Source organism: Bufo gargarizans, chromosome 1, assembly GCF_014858855.1.
Source record: "Bufo gargarizans isolate SCDJY-AF-19 chromosome 1, ASM1485885v1, whole genome shotgun sequence".
Classification (NCBI taxonomy): domain Eukaryota; kingdom Metazoa; phylum Chordata; class Amphibia; order Anura; family Bufonidae; genus Bufo; species Bufo gargarizans.
Genome location: NC_058080.1, coordinates 492,075,695 through 492,092,833, shown reverse-complemented (window position 1 = coordinate 492,092,833; position 17,139 = coordinate 492,075,695). Strand labels below are relative to the sequence as shown.

The 17,139-nt window shown below is 44.0% G+C and overlaps 1 protein-coding gene across 2 annotated transcripts in view; it reads right to left on the bottom strand.

Moving 5' to 3' along the window:
• Window positions 1-4,737: 4,737 nt before the first annotated feature.
• TRPM6 (transient receptor potential cation channel subfamily M member 6) overlaps window positions 4,738-17,139 on the bottom strand; it is a 220,812-nt gene continuing 208,410 nt past the window's right edge. For both annotated transcript variants that reach the window (XM_044287801.1, XM_044287808.1), the window contains 2 exons: window positions 13,319-13,425; window positions 4,738-5,059 (listed from right to left, as the gene is read on the bottom strand). In XM_044287801.1, the coding sequence (XP_044143736.1) occupies window positions 4,956-5,059; window positions 13,319-13,425 (211 nt within the window). In that variant the 3' untranslated portion in view covers window positions 4,738-4,955. The remainder of the gene's footprint in view (window positions 5,060-13,318; window positions 13,426-17,139) is intronic.

The window sequence follows — 17,139 nt, the reverse complement described above, 5'->3', positions numbered from 1 at the left end:
GGGAAGCAAGGAACCCCTAGACTACTGGGTGTGCAGGCTTGACCTGTGGTCTGAGCTGGCACAATTTGCCATGGAACTCTTGGCTTGCCCCTCATTGAGTGTCCTGTCTAAAAGGACGTTCAGCGCAGCAGGGGGGGATCGTGACCGATAAGCGCACTCGCCTAGCTCACGACAGTGTGGTCTACCACACATTTCTAAAAATGAATGAGGCATGGATCTCGAAGGAATTCAACACCTGTGACAACCAAGTTTAATTTAATTTCCTCAAGCCAGCCCACACATATCCGCCATCACAAAGAATGGCCAATGTCTTATGTAAATAGAGCGTCATAAAAGGCCTTTGAATGCCTAATGTTTGGGCCCTGTACTCCACTGGCCTGCACTAAAATTGTTATCTAATGATCGTCTAATATACCTGCAGCCACATATTTACTTGATCATTTCTGTACGGTGATGCCTAATTGCTGTGGTCTCGGAGGAATTCAACACCTGTGACGACCACAAGTTATCGAATTTCACCTATTATTATTTGGGGTTTATTCAAGAAGGCGGATTTCAGCTATGTTTTTAATCCAATTTAGAATTTTTCGTTATTTTAAACATATGTATTTGACATGTATTTGTACTGGACTACAGTAAAATCATTATCTAATGACAGTCTAATATACCTCCAGCCACATAATCACTTGATCTTTTCTTTCTGGTGAATGCCTAATGTTTGGGGCCTATACTCCACTGGCCTGCAGTAAAATTGATATCCAATGACCGTGTAATATACCTTCAGCCACATAATCACTTGATCTTTTCTGTTCGGTGAATGCCTAATGTTTGGGGCCTATACTCCAGTAGGCTACAGTAAAATTGTTATCCATTGACCGCATAATGTAACTTGAGCCACATAATCACTTGTTCTTTTATGTCAGATGAATGCCTACATTTTTAGGGCTCGTACTCCCGTGGCCTAAAACAAAATTCTTCTAGGCTCCAGCAGGGCACATTTTTGACAATTTCCCTTAAATAAAAATGGCCCTTAAAATGTAAAATGTATATTTTTTGTGGGAATTGTTGTCATTGATCCCACTCTAGTATGTCACTGTCCATGTTGTGGGACTATTTGTGCACTTCTAGTAAGTATTTGGCGGCTGCAAATATGACCTGAAGGTTTTCCAGGTTCGCCTGCCATTAAAGTGAATGGGGCCCGCCGTGAACTTGCGGTTCGCGAACATTTAATCGCGTTCGTGAACCGTCCCAGCCGATGTTCGTCCATCACTACCAGGGAGTTAATATGATTGCCTGATTGGAGTCGGGAAGGAATTTCTTTCCCCTTGAGTGGGGAGAATCGTCTTCTACCTCAGAGTTTTCTTTTGCCTTCCTCTGGATCATCTTGCAGGATAACAGGCCGAACTGGATGGACAAATGTCTTTTTTCGGCCTTATACACAATGTTACTATGTAACTATGTTACATATGTGGTACCATTGTAATCGTAATGACCCAGAGAATGAAGGCCATCTATGTGAATGGAAAAATAAAAAAGTCATGGCTCAAGGAAGATAGGGAAGAAAAAAGAAAATGCAGAAACGAAAAAACCTCCGGTATCCTAAGGGTTAAAGGGGCTATCTAACCCCTATTATGCCTCCCAAATGCCCAGGCACCTCAAACAGATAATACTTAAGCCCAGTGGGGGGCTGCAGCCAATAGCAGGCCATGTCGGAAATGAGCCTCCCTAGCGTCACCCGCGATGCTAGGGAGGCTCGTTCCTATCGTGGCCTGCTATTGACTGCTCCCCCATGTCACTATATGTTTTTATCTGTGTGATGGGAGGGAGGCAGTGGCGGCTGTGCGGGCATCAAGAGCATTGCGGGTGCCAGGGAATGAGGGAAGTAAGGTGCCCGGGCATTTTGGGGAGCATTATAGGGGTTGGATAACCCCTTTAACTCCTTACTGCTGATGCAGAGTGTGCACATAGCTACACCAATCATATTCCCACCCCGCAAGGTGACTGATGTGCTGGGGGGAGGGCCTGTAGGCTCATAGAGGACTCAGAAGTACAGTGTGCTTCCCGCCTCTCGGGGGGGGGGGAAGGGGGAGGAGTAGGAGGACACACTGTCCTCCTGAGTCCTCTATGAGCCTACTGGGTGCCCCCCTTCAAAACCCCACTACTTGCTGCAGCCCTCCCCCCATCAAAAATATCCAACCATATATGAACTACTGCTGTCCTTTTACCGTAGCACACTGCAGGCAACAGTGTGTTTATTCTGGCCGGGTTCTTCACTGTATAGTGACCGGTCTGGAGCTGTCCTTCAGTCCTGGCCGGGGAAGGCGCTGCACTCACTGGCTGATAAAAGTTGAGGCAGATGGAGATGGCGGGCAGCACCTGAGCGCAGAGCCGGGATAACTGCCATGCCGTGTGCGGGCCTCTGTGTGTGCCAAGTTGAGCCAGCTCCTGCTGCCTGCCAGCGATACACTGGCCAATCAGCAGCAGGATCTTTGTGCTGCTAAATGTTGATTTGCCAGTGTGAAATGCAGCAGAGAGCAGATGCACTGCCAGGGAGAGAGCCCGCAGCCCGGATCATGGAGGTGAGACAGTGGTCGCATCAAAGGGAGGGAGAGAGGGAGGTAGGGAAGGTGGGGGATGTTGGAGCCCGAGCCCTGAGGGAGAAGTAAACTCAAGAATGAATAAACAAACTGTCTGTGTCTTGTGCAGAGTGGTCGGGGCCTTCAATGTGCTCAGGGCCTCCCTGTGCCACAGGCCCCATAGCAATGGCGTGGTCTGCCTATATTGGCATTACGCCACTGGGCGTACATCAGTTTATGATAACCAGGCTTGTTGCCAGAGATTGCACTTAATTTATGATGAGGCGTACGCCTTGTCATAAATTAGGTGTAACACCCAGCAGTCCGTGCGCCTATACTTATATCTACACCAGCCCCTGGCTGCTGTAGATTTCAATGTTCTTTTACACCAGAATACTGATTTATCAGTAAATTTTCTGGTGATGACTCCTTTTAAAACACTTATTCTCCAATTATGTCCATTTGTGGTCATTCCTGATTGATATTGGGATTGTATTGATGCATTACAGCAACCTAAGGTCATGTGGGCATTACCTGAACCAATACTATCTAATGGGCCACCTAAATTATTTCTGCAAATTTCTTCTCCCTGGTCATATGCTTAATTTTGAAAGACACCTCTTACTCTTCATAGTCTTTGGCCAGTTCTGGAAAAACTTTCTGGAATATCTGGTTCCTATTCACAGGCAGGCCTCTTGAGTTTGGTAAATCCAGTAGTATGTTCTGGCACAGGAGTAGATTACTAGAGTGATCATATCTGGCATAGCTGAACACAGCTCTGCACTGCTGGATTCCCATTCTCTATAATGGGATCCAGCGGGTTTGCAGCACAAATCCCAGCTTTCTGCCTGAAAAATAAAGCTGCATTCAACTGTATTTCTCTGGCAGAAATCCGGCATTTATGCCAGAAACCCTCCAGATTCCATTATAGTGAATGGGGATACAGCTGTTAAAATGGCAGTTCCACAGGTGCTAGCTTCCTGTGTGTAAATTAGGGCTTGTATTTATTGTACTTCTGTCTTCAGCACAGCTAGGGTTAACTTCCTGCTCCGTGAGTCCAATTGCTAATCAGCTGCTCCTATATATACCTGGCTGTTTCCTTCAGTCCTTGTCTGAGCAAGTGGTCTATAGAGATCTTGCTAGGTCTCTCCTTAGCTAGCAAGAGCTTGTAATAGAGCTATTATCTGTTTGACTGCCTAATTCCTAAACTTTGCCTGTTTATTATACTGTTCCTGTGTCACCTGCTCTGACCTTGGGATTGTTTCACTGATTTACACGAACTCTGTCTAATTCCTGACTGCATGTATCCTTCTGTGCCGTGCACCGGTATCTCTCATCCCTGTGGATCAACAGCCAACAACACCGATACTCTTTGAAGAGGTACTATACGCCCATATGATGTTTCAGCCTGCTAATTTCATTGGAGCCTCAAACTATGTAACCATACAGGAGTAAACTCAGGTGGCAGAACTTTCTCTGATGAGTTCCGTTTTCTGCTTCATCGAACGTGTCAGACGAGAATCATCAGAAAATAGACACTCTGCAACCATTGCTGGAAGAACACAAGCTGGTGATGGCAGCCTTATAGTCTGGGGAATGTTTTTGTGGCATTCTCTAGGGCAGGCTCACTCATCCTTGTAGGAGGCACTCTCAACTAATTTGGATATGATCATGTACACCCATACATGTCTTCCCTTGGGTGGATGGAATCTTACGGCAAGACAATGCAACATGTAACAGGATCATGACCAAGACTTCCAAGTACTACCCAGGCCCCCTAATTCCCCAGACTTGAACCCAATTGAGCATCTATGGGACCACCTTGATCACTGTGTTTCACTCTATGGATCCTCCCCCACAAACCTTCCAGCAGCTGTGGGAGGCACTGCTATCAGCATGGCTCCAAATACCTGTGCCAACTTACCACGACCTTACTGAGTCACTACCAGCCCATCTAGCTGCTGCTGTGCTGCACATGGTGGTTACTCTGGATATTAGCTGGTGGTCATAATACTGTGACTTCATTGTGTATACCCCCCTGATGTGCCAAGGATATATACTTGTATTTACAAGTATGCATATGGCACATCCTACAGAGGATATATATTTGTGAAATTCTAAGAAGCATGGTAATTAAACATAGAAAAAAGATTCTGTGGCACTTTATTGTACAATTGGGCAGTTCAATACAAACTTCATATACATCTGCAAAAATAAGATGCCTTCACAGATGAATGAACGGCTATGGGTTGTGTGACTGAAGGGAAACATGTGTGATCAATTAACAATAATACTTATATTTATGATGGGGTCTGTCCACCAATATCATACTACAGCATCCAGTGGAAAGTTTTTTTTATAACTCTGTGCAATGTTGTTTTACAGTTTTGTATTATGTTCCAAAATGTCTTCATCTGTGTCTGCTTCTCCGATTTCAAACCCTAGATTGATCCTCCCAGGTGAGTAGTCATTTCTTTTCAAATCTGTAGGTGAAGAAGATCAAATGTTTGAGAGAGCAGAGAAAATAATGACATATCATACAATGGATTGGAGAGGACATTCAGGAACAGACTAACTCTGCTCCTTTTACATTTGTTTGAACTCTAGAGGCATAGGAGCATACAGGGAAATAGTTATAGCAGATACATTCACCCATAATAAAAGAAAAGAGCATGTCTAAAATATAGGGCATATATAGAATACAAACATAGAGCCTATAGTGGATATATAATACAACAAAATGAAGAAAATCTTATTACAGTATGTACAGGACTTACAAGTTGCACCTTATGAAAAGTAATGCTATGCAAAAAGAGACATTGGAACAAACTAAATGAAACTGTGTTTCCATGCGTCAACTCAGATAACAAAGATTACAAATTTTGATAGACAAACTTGAAAATAAATTATTCAATATATTTGTATCAAAATCACAGAATAAAGTGGTCTAAAAAGGCAAAAGATGCTCAAGACCCCAAATGCTGTTGCGCATTTCTACACGGGGGAGCAAATCCTGCCCATGTAATCTGTTGCTAATAGCAATCCCCAGCAAAAATGCATACAATGGAGGATGCTGGCAGCAGACCACACGTACCACAAAAACATCCTACACAGGTCTTGAAAGCAGAAAATGCTCAAAACCCCATATACTGTTGCGCATTTCTAAATGAGGGAGCAAACCCTGCACATGTGATCCATTGCTAACAGCAATCCCCAGCAAATGCATACAATGGAGGATGCCCGCAACGGACCACATGTAAGACAAATGTGCAGATGGTGCTATAAGAAACAGAAAATCTGCACAGTTGCTGGGGGTTGCTGAGCAGGATCTGCCTTTTAGACCACTTTATTCAGTGATTTTGTTTGCAAACGTATGCCTGGAGGTGGGGCAACTCCAGGTTTGAATGTGCCTTTATTGTGAGCCAGTTATAGGTGGGACTGACAGCCTCCTCCCTGCTCCCATTGTATATGTGATTTCACGCTGGAGGTAACTGGGAGCTGCTGGCTGTGTGTCGGACTTTATGCACCTATCATAAATTGTCCATACGTCATAGGTAGGTTAGCGTTAGGTCCCATGCCATTTTGATAGACCTTGACGGGGTGCGTGGGCTCCAGTATGTTCTTGATATAAGAATATATTGGCGAAAGTCTCATTTTAATATCAGCATGAGGGTTTAGCCATATATTGTCAATTGCATTTATTATTGTAGTGCACCATTTTCAGTGATTCTCAATATATTTGTATTAGATGTAGAACTCAAATGTAATGTACCTTTTAAGGTCATGTTTTTAATAACTATATCTATATATATATACACATATACACAGTGGGATGCGAAAGTTTGGGCAACCTTGTTAATCGTCATGATTTTCCTGTATAAAGGGTTGGTTGTTACGATAAAAAATGTCAGTTAAATATATCATATAGGAGACACACACAGTGATATTTGAGAAGTGAAATGAAGTTTATTGGATTTACAGAAAGTGTGCTATAAATGTTTAAACAAAATTAGGCAGGTGCATAAATTTGGGCACCACAAAAAATAAATGAAATCAATATTTAGTAGATCCTCCTTTTGCAGAAAATACAGCCGCTAAACGCTTCCTGTAGGTTCCAATGAGAGTCTGGATTCTGGTTGAAGGTATTTTGGAACATTCCTCTTTACAAAACATCTTTAGTTCATTCAGGTTTGATGGCTTCCGAGCATGGACAGCTCTCTTTAAGTCACACCACAGATTTTCAATTATATTCAGGTCGGGGGACTGAGATGGCCATTCCAGAACATTGTACTTGTTCCTCTGCATAAATGCCTTAGTGGATTTTGAGCAGTGTTTAGGGTCGTTGTCTTGTTGAAAGATCCAGCCCCGGCGCAGCTTCAGCTTTGTCACTGATTCCTGGATATTGGTCTCCAGAATCTGCTGATACTGAGTGGAATCCATGCGTCCCTCAACTTTGACAAGATTCCCAGTCCCTGCACTGGCCACACAGCCCCACAGCATGATGGAACCACCACCATATTTTACTGTAGGTAGCAGGTGTTTTTCTTGGAATGCTGTGTTCTTTTTCCTCCATGCATAACGCCCCTTGTTATGGCCAAATAACTCAATTTTAGTTTCATCAGTCCACAGCACCTTATTCCATAATGAAGCTGGCTTGTCCAAATGGCTTTAGCCCACCTCAAGCGGCACTTTTTGTGCTGTGGGCGGAGAAAAGGCTTCCTCTGCATCACTCTCGCATACAGCATCTCCTTGTGTAAAGTGCGCCAAATGGTTGAACGATGCACAGTGACTCCATCTGCAGCAAGATGATGTTGTAGGTCTTTGGTGCTGGTCTGTGGATTGACTCTGACTGTTCTCACCATTCGTCGCTTCTGTCTATCCGAGATTTTTCTTGGTCTGCCACTTCGAGCCTTAACTTGAACTGAGCCTGTGGTCTTCCATTTCCTCAATATGTTCCTAACTGTGGAAACAGACAGCTGAAATCTCTGAGACAGCTTTCTGTATCCTTCCCCTAAACCATGATGGTGAACAATCTTTGTCTTCAGGTAATTTGAGAGTTGTTTTGAGACCCCTATATTGCTACTCTTCAGAGAAAATTAAAAGAGGAGGGAAACTTACAATTGACCCCCTTAAATACTCTTTCTCATAATTGGATTCACCTGTGTATGTAGGTCAGGGGTCAATGAGCTTACCAAGCCAATTTGAGTTCCAATAATTAGTTCTAAAGGTTTTAGAATCAATAAAATGACAACAGTGCCCAAATTTATGCACCTGCCTAATTTTGTTTAAACAAATATAGCACACTTTCTGTAAATCCAATAAACTTCATTTCACTTCTCAAATATCACTGTGTGTGTCTCCTATATGATATATTTAACTGAAATTTTTTATCGTAACAACCAACGATTTATACAGGAAAATCATGACGATTAACAAGGTTGCCCAAACTTTCGCATCCCACTGTATATATACACATATATACATACAGCTTCATGGTCACTTAGCGCTCTGGAATAGCCATTTTCTGGCTTAGACGGTTGGCACACCTCAAGAATAGTGATGAGCGAACTTCTGTTTTAAGTTCGGCGTCTAAAGTTCGGCTTCCGGTTAGCGGAGAATGCCGATATGGATTCCGAATTCCGTTGTGGTCCGTGGTAGCGGAAACAATAATCGGCCATTATTGATTCCGCTACCACGGACCTCAACGGTATTCGGAATCCATATCAGGATTCTCCGCTAACCGGAAGCCGAACTTTAGACGCCGAACTTAAAACAGAAGTTCGCTCATCACTACTCAAGAAGCAACTCTAACATCATAGATTTGGGAGCAAACTAATTGCAAAAAGCTTTATTATTCTTCATCCACAGGAAACAGGTGGTCACATCACAGAGTTCTGAAAAGAGCAGAGGAATTACGCATGCTGAGAGATGTAGTTTCACAACAGCGGCTCAGCACTGCTCATCTCTTAGGCTACTTTCACATTAGCATTTTCAATTCCGCTATTGAGATCAGTCATAGGAAGATTAATAGCAGTAAGAAAACGCTTCACAATAGAAAACGGATCCTTCCCCCATTTACTTTCAATGGTGTTCATGACGGATCCATCATGGCTATAGAAGACATAATACAACCGGATCCGTTAATGATGGATGCATGCAGTTGTATTATTGTAATGGAAGCGTTTTTGCAGATCCATGAAGGTCCCGCAAAAAACGCTAATGTGAAAGTAGCCTTAGGGCTCCTGTACACGAACATATTTTTGGTCCGCATTTGATCCGCATGTTTTGAGGGTCAGATGCGGACCCATTCACTTCAATTGGGCCGCAAAAGATGCAGACACCCATGTGCTGTCCAAATCTATATATCCATTCTGTGGTCCCGAAAAAATAGAACATGTCCTATTCTTGTCCACAGTACGGACAAGGATGGGACTGTTCTATTAGGGGTCAGCTGTTCTGTAAAATGAGAAATGCACACAGCCGCGGACCACAAAACAGCCAGCAGCCTTTGCATGAGCCCTTATGCCCTTATGAGCACTTCAGCTGGCTGCTAATTAAGCCTCATTAACAGCCTTGTTGTCTAGGGAACAGAGGAAAAACCCAACTTTGAGACTTTTCTTTGTCCCCTTTCAGACAAGTGAGTTCCACACTCCGGAGTATGCGGCAGCTCCCAGCCGGACTTCCCAGCACTGACCGGGTCACATAGCATTATATTGATTTATGATGCTATGTAAACATTACAGTTCTAGAGTGTACTGGATAACACTGACAGCATAATGTCAGTGTTATACAATACATTCCAGAACTCTAAGAGTTACATAGCATCATAAATCAATAAAATGCTATGCGACCCGGTCAGTGCTGGGAGGTCAGGACGGGAGCTCTCACTGACACACACTGCGAGTCCAATGCACGGAACTCGCTCATCTGAAAGGGACCTTTCTCACTCGGCTTTTCCTGGGTGAGACACACCATTCTAGTGGCACAAACATTCCACCAAAGCAGGTCCACTTACAATTCTTTTCAAGAGCAACATCCAAAGTATCAAGTCAGCATACTGCACTCGCCATGTATGACATTTAGAGGGTCACACTCCCTTTCTCAGCCAAGTGCACTAGGCTTGGAAAGTAACGAATGCATGATAACACAGGCTTCTTCAAATGTGAACACAAACACAGCATTGATGATGTAAGGGTTTTAACTTGTACCCTATTCTGAATGCTGTTTGCACAGAGGAACCTCATTAATAAAGTGGAAGCACTTTAAATAAACATTTTCCCTGAGGAAGGAGGGTCTTATTCCTCCTAAACGTTGGAAGCAGTGCATTTCTGCTATCTACTTTGTGAGTGACATCATGACAAGTGGACAGTATTGCTGGATTAACTTGGGCATGAGTTGAGCCGCCAGCCGGGGCTCCTCTGCTTATCCGTTGGGGTAGATTTATCAAAACTGTTGCACCACCTACTTCCCATAGGCCTTAGCTCTAGTGGCCTGTTAGAGAGAATGGCGGGGCATGGAGATATTGGCTGCATGTCCCACCACAGTGATTCAACTGTATTGCCATCCTGATTACAGCTATAAAGTTGTATAGCAGGTCGCCAATACATTTAGGACCTGGGACAAGTCATCTGGGAGGTAGTGATACTCCTGACACAGGGAAAGGAACTGCCCACAAAGAAATATTTTGATGTGATCCCAGAACAACAAGTGTATTGCTTGTTTGTTAAGTGACTAGTGGAACCTTTACATAAGGAAATTAACGGGAACAAGCATTCATACAAATGCTCATTGCAGATTATTTCCTCAATCCTTGGCCCATGTAAAAGGACCTTTAGTGTTACAGATATCAGCAGGAGGATAAACATAGCAGATGTGGAGAAGGGAAAGAGGATTCAAGGAGGACAACTCACCTAGGGTCTACAGTTAATAGAGAGGAAAGCACACACAAGAGAGTTTGCAGGCGAAAGTCAGCAGCAACCTGGACCTACAGAGCCAGGGTATATTACTAGGAGGGACAGGTCCACATAACAAAAGTCTGAAACGTGAAGCAGGTTGGAAACTGAACATCAAGGGGTCTGAAAATAAATGCGGGAATGAAGATTGTGCAGCAACCCCCCAAGGAGCTGGTGAAGAGGATGATAGTGGTAGTGGCCATGATGAAGTGTTGAGTCACAGTGTCCTACCGTACCTTAGGCTGTTGCTCCCTGAGGTTCGGTGCAGGGAATAAGTAACATGAAGGAACCAGGCAGAGATTATAGAACAAAGAATATCTTTCCTTACTGAGTGCAAAGACAAATAGCAGCACATCCAGCAGCAGTTTTCAATTTCTCCTCCCAGATAATGGGGTATGATGGCTGGCAATGAGGCAGGAGATGACACTCAGAAGTGTGCTAACTGACAATGTCTCTCTCCCGATTCCTTTCCCTACGGCTGTACACCTGTGTCTGTAAGTGTCCACTGTATGATGCAGGCTTCTAGCTATACCTGACCTGAACTGCAGTGTTGGTGTCTTAACGTGTTTCCCCTAACCTTGCAGCGGAGTCTGTATAGTTTGATAGCTTGATCACTCTGACAAAAATACGCCATAGTTAACAGATCTTCTGTAGCCTGGGGCCCTGCAGGCACTCTGGAGTATTGGTCATCCCAGATGAGCTAACTCTGTGGTCCTCAATCGCCAGAGGAGCAAGAGCTGGATCACATGCTACCTCACTCTATTCCACACTCTCCCTAACTAGCTCTGCCCGTCCCTTGGCAGGAAGTCAAACCAACCCACTCCTACCAAGAAGGGAGGAATGGGATGGTAAGCCCCATTTCTGTTGCCACACACTGCCAACCATACACCAACTGCTGGTATACAACGTGTATAGCATGAAGTGTGACCTAACATGAACATTACAAAAGCATTACATTACAAACCATTTACAATAGTAGTATTTTCAGGTCTGGAGTACTATAACTGCACCCTGAATCAGAGTGGTTACCTTGAATTTTAAAAAGTAGCAATAACAAAAATAAAAATCTTTTTTTTCTTCATGTGAAAGATGCGCAAAGCCTTTAAGCCTAAAATACCTTAGGTCAGTGATGGCGAACCTATGGCACGGGTGCCAGAGGCGGCACTCAGAGCCCTCTCTGTGGGCACCCGCACCCTGGAGAAAGTCTATGGTGTACCAATATGCCTTAGAATTTGCCTGCCATTCAATAGTGCAGGACATGCTATGAACAGCACAGGCAGCACATTGAATGTAGGCAGGTTATTATAGCTAAATGATAAAGTACATGGAAGATATATGATATTGGTGTTCAGGTTAAATTGCTGTGTTGGCACTTTGCGATAAATAAGTGGGTTTTGGGTTGCAGTTTGGGCACTCGGTCTCTAAGAGGTTCACCATCACTGCCTTAGGTGAACTAAACTGATATGAGAAACAAAAGTTTTGAGACAATATCCTGTTTACTATGGCAGGGATATAAAAATGATAGCACCTTTGTAGAAATGAATGGATCTGTGTGTGAGGCCTTACTCTTTATGGCAATGCTGCAGATAACCCAGTTTAAAATGTCTTATCCTCAGATCCCTTGTCCTTGAATTTTGCTTGTAAAAAAAAAAAAAAACATTACAAATAACACAACTTCCCAGACCAATTATCATCCATTATTATTTATGAAAGCTTTCTCCTCTTTTTGCTTACAGCTGAATGACAGTTTTCTATATACATATGTTTAATATACTAATCCTGTTTTTGTGCTGGCATTCAAGCTGTGAAGAAATTATATAAATCTCTTTTGTCCCATGTTTTTGCAATATAATTCAGGATGCACTTTTTGGAACTATTGAATTTCACAGAATTGCCTTTAAGAATGTACACAATTACCGTAAACAGAAAACTCGTTTACTTTGCGCTAAGTGTATGCGTTAATGACAACATCATAACAGGAGAAAAATATATTCTAATGACTAAATTTATTCTCCGCTGAATGGCCATATTTATTGTTCGTGAGTGACGGAAGAGCTGGTTTTATGCAAATGTATAAGAAATGAGCAGGGTATTATAAATGTGGTCCTCGGTATCATCACTTCAGAGAAGAATAATACAAAAGATGAAGCGTAACAAAAAAAAATAGATTTTTTTCAGACGCACTTCAAACAGTCTGCAATTACCACTCTGAAAACATACAGCAAATGCCCTCAAGGTTAACAAGCATTTCTAATAAAAAGGTGGGACTGCATGACTCTGCCTTACCAGTGATAGACTGAATGGAAGATCCACATGATCTTTGCAAAATTCTGGAGGAAAGCAAAGACTTAAAATAAAAGATAGGGATAAAGAGTTTAATTACGGAATTGTTAACACCGTGTGCACCCTTCTGACACGGTAGGGGTCACTTTAATATAATTTTGTGTTGCATGGCTGGTTATGGCAGTGTCGGTCCTATTCCTCTACTTTGAAATGATTGACAAGCCAAGGGCAGAGAGGTAGGCGCGCAGCAGCTGTACTTAATAGACTCAGCAGCAATGAAAGACTGTCTCATCATGTGCCTCATTTAATGTAAAAGTGTCAATGCTGTTTAATCTCTTCTCTGAGCAGCTCTTAAGTAAATCCTTTCCTAAACTCCTCTCAGAATATTTTTTATAATCTTGAAAGCAGAATGTCAGCACTGCACTGGAAATTAGGCACAAGTTCTACATTTAAACAACATTACAAAAAAAATGACTGGAGGTATATTTAAGCATGTATAATACATACCAGAAAGTTTGAGTTTCCGACAGCAAGAGTTGCAGCGGTGTTTCGAAACATAATTTGTAAGTGCATCTTCTCCTAAATTGGCTGGTCCAAACACCATACCTCTTGACCTGTACAGAAAAAGTGTGAAATGCCATGGTGATCAGCAAATCTCTCGGAAAAAAGAAGAGTGGAACTTTGTCTACTTACACCGTGGATTCTAGTTAAGTCATGAAACTTACAGAAAAGCTGAAAATCCTAGATATTGGGGGGGGGGGGGGGGGGGGGTTGAGCTGCCATTTCAAGGCATTTAAGGGATTCAAAATATTCTTACAATGGATATGGTATACAATGATTATTTGTAAACAGGTAGAATTGTAACTTTGCTGCAAAATACTGCAATAATGATGAATGTATATACATAAAGGTAAGTGACCCCACAGGAAACGACTACTGAGGTTAAGGTAATGGTGCTGTCATTCCATTTATGCAGGAAGATTATTCTCCATGATCTGTGTGTACATTTATTGTGCGCTTAACCCTTTTTTTGGGGTACATAAAATGATTAATTTTATTCATTATTTATTGGGGGGGAAGTATTTTTTGCATTTTTTTCAGGCAGCTCACTTTAATAAGTTAACTTCATTATACATTACAGGGCTCCATAGGAACTATTGCTGTGGTAGCCTCTGATCCTTTAAAGAAACTGAAGCTACCGCAAGGATCCCCACGCAGGGGAGACATTCCTCGAAAGCACAGCTCTCCCGGGGGAAAGCAGCCTCAGATGCCATGTTCACAATTGTCCACAGCATCTTAAGGGTTAAATGTTTGCGATCTGCATTATCGTTGATTGTAGACATTATCTCTTGGTTTCTGCAAGCGGGACCAGTTTTTAAGAACGTACTTCAGCCATATGTGTATGTAAGCAGTCCTGAAGGGGTTAAAGGGGCCTCATGCTCACGACCATTGTTTTGGTCTGCATCCGAGCCACAGTTTTTGCGGCTTGGATGCGACCCATTCGCTTCAATGGGGCCGCAAAAGATGTGGACAGCACTCCACGTGCTGTCTGCATCCGTTGCTCCATTCCGGCAGTTATATTAATGGCTGTCTGTGCTATTCCGCAAATTGCGGAACGCACACGGACGCCATCCATGTTTTGCGGATCCGCAAAACACACAACGGTCGTGTGCATGAGGCCTAAGTCTAATAATAGGCATCACTTTCTGAACTATGCAGATCACATTTTAGCAGTCATCTCATTATCATCACAGGCAGATTACAACTATATATAGATAAGACAGGATTCATCATTCACAATAGGTGATTTCCATGGCTTATCTACTAGCTCCTTATATGGAGCGGGCAATTGCTAGCTGTATAATTACAGCAAACACCCACCAACAGTGACTGGGATCTGAGATGACTCCAATCCCAGTCATTTAAACCCTCAGATGCTGCTGTCAATAGGGACTGTGGCATTTGTGGGGTTAGACGAGGTGGAGGGCATCCTATGCCGTCTGGTCGCACCTGAAGTGAAATTCCAGGGGTACCAATTGGTTGCTATGGCAGCCTGGGACCATGTGAATTCTCCCAGGCCTGTCATAGTGAGCTGCCTATAAAGCCATGCCCGGGGAAGGCCTGGCAGCCAGCCTGTAAAAGTCCCATAAACTTAAATAGTATTCTATTGCAGTCTATAATACAAGAGATCAGAAGATCACATGTATAAGTCCCCTCAGGGGACTTAAAATTACAGCAAAAATATTTGTAATTTTTTTATTATAAAAAAAAAAATCTTTAAAATTCAAATCACCAAATCCCAAATCATTCAAATTCCCAATTTTATACATGGAATGGAATATTTGCATGTCTTCTGTACCCACTCCTGCTTTTTGCTACCAAATCATAAGCCAATTCTGATGCAAAATAAGGACCATGTCATGCAGGCCTTACAGCTGTTACATAGACAGGATCCGTTGTGCGTCTCATTTTTCCTTCTTTCTGACAGATCAGAAGAAGGGTCAAATAAGTGATTATGTCAGCAAGGCCGAAAGGCAAAATAGGGGCCCAGTCATGAAGTCGGGAGGGTGGGAACAGCATGAGAAGTCCACAGAGTGGCCCTATTACATAGTGGCGAGGTAGAAGCAGCATCAGGAGACGACAGAGTGGCCTAATGACAGAGTCTGGAGGTGGCAGCAGCATCAGGATGAGGCCACAGAATGGCACAATGAAAGTGTGGAAGTGGCAGCAGCAGCATCAGGAGGCCACAGAGTGGCAAGGTGACATAGTGTTGAGGTAGTAGCAGCATCAGGAGACCACAGAGTGGCTAGGTGACATAGTGTGGAGGTGGCAGCAGCATCAGGAGACCACAGATTGGCAAGGTGACATAGTGTGGAGGTGGCAGCAGCATTATGAGAACAAAGAGTGGCAATGTGACATAGTGTGGAGGTGGCAGCAGCATCTGGAGATCAGAGTGGCAAGGTGACATAGTGTGGAGGTGGCAGCAGCATCAGGAGACCACAGAGTGTACGGGTGACAGAGTGTGGAGGTGGGTGGCAATACCAGTACCAGCTGAAGATGGTGGGTGAAAGAAGGAGCACTTGGCATTAGATGTGTGGCATCAGGTGGTTGGCAGCATCAGAATAGTAGCTGAGGCAGGTAGCTAGAAGAAATCGGTCTCTTTTGTCAAAGTGTTGCTGTGGCACCATGGATGATTTAGTCTGATGCATCAGGCATTGGTGGGTGGAAATCCTGGCTGATCCATGCCCGATTCATCTTGACAAAGGTCAGTCTCTCCACATTTTGGGTGGACAGGCGAGTTCTTCTTGGGGTAACTATGGACCCCGCCGCACTAAACACCCGCTCTGATGCCACACTACTGGCTGGGCAGGACAGCTTTTCCAGGGCAAACTCTGCCAGTTGTGGCCACAAATCCAGTTTGGCTGCCCAGTAGTCCAGTGGATCTTCAATGTGGGGTGGCAGGGTGCTCTTCAAGTATGCCACCACCTGCTGGTTCAGGTCCTGCTCCAGGTCTAGCTGCTGCTGGTGAGTAGTTTCTTCACTAGGCGGGTGAAGAAAGCTGCTCATCAGCTACTCTAAACTCAAGTTGCTGCTGATGGAGCTGGAACTGCTCCTACCTTCCACCCACCCTGCCCCAGCAGCCATGGCAGAGGAACAGGAGCGCAGGAAGCCCCCCTGTCAGACCTGCTAGAGGATGGACGATAGCGCAGATAGGCAGCAGCCAACTGACTACATAGGATGTCTCTATAGTTGTTCAGTTTGTCCTCCCTCACAGCAGGTGTAAAAACGGCCCCCACTTTGGACCGGTAGCGAGGGTCCAACAAGGTGGAGGGCCAGAAGTCATCCCTCTGCTGAATGGTGACAATTCGGCTGTCACTACACAAGCAAGTGAGCATGCATCAGGCCATTTGTGCAAGTGACTCGGAGGGCCTCCCTGCCTCTATCTCAAATGCATACTGCCATGGTGTGTCTAGGTCCTCTGCCTCATCTTCCTCTTCGCCCTGTAGCTCCTCTGGCTGCTCCTGCTCATCCTCTCCTGTCACCTGTGTGGAAAAAACACCCATTTTGATGCACATTGCTTGTGCTGTCCTCCTCCTCCTTCTCCTCCAGTTCAGCCCCCACAGGGCTCTTGTGGCTGTGAGATCTAGGCGCCCCGTCTCCAGTCCCCTGACCAGCCAAATTTACCAGCATCTGTTCCAGGACATGAAGCAGTGAAATTACATTGTTCATTCTATAGTCCTGGAGACTGACAAATAACGTGGCCTCCTCAAAGGACCTGAGCAAACGGCAGGTGTCAAGCATGAGATGTCACTGGCTGACATTGAAGT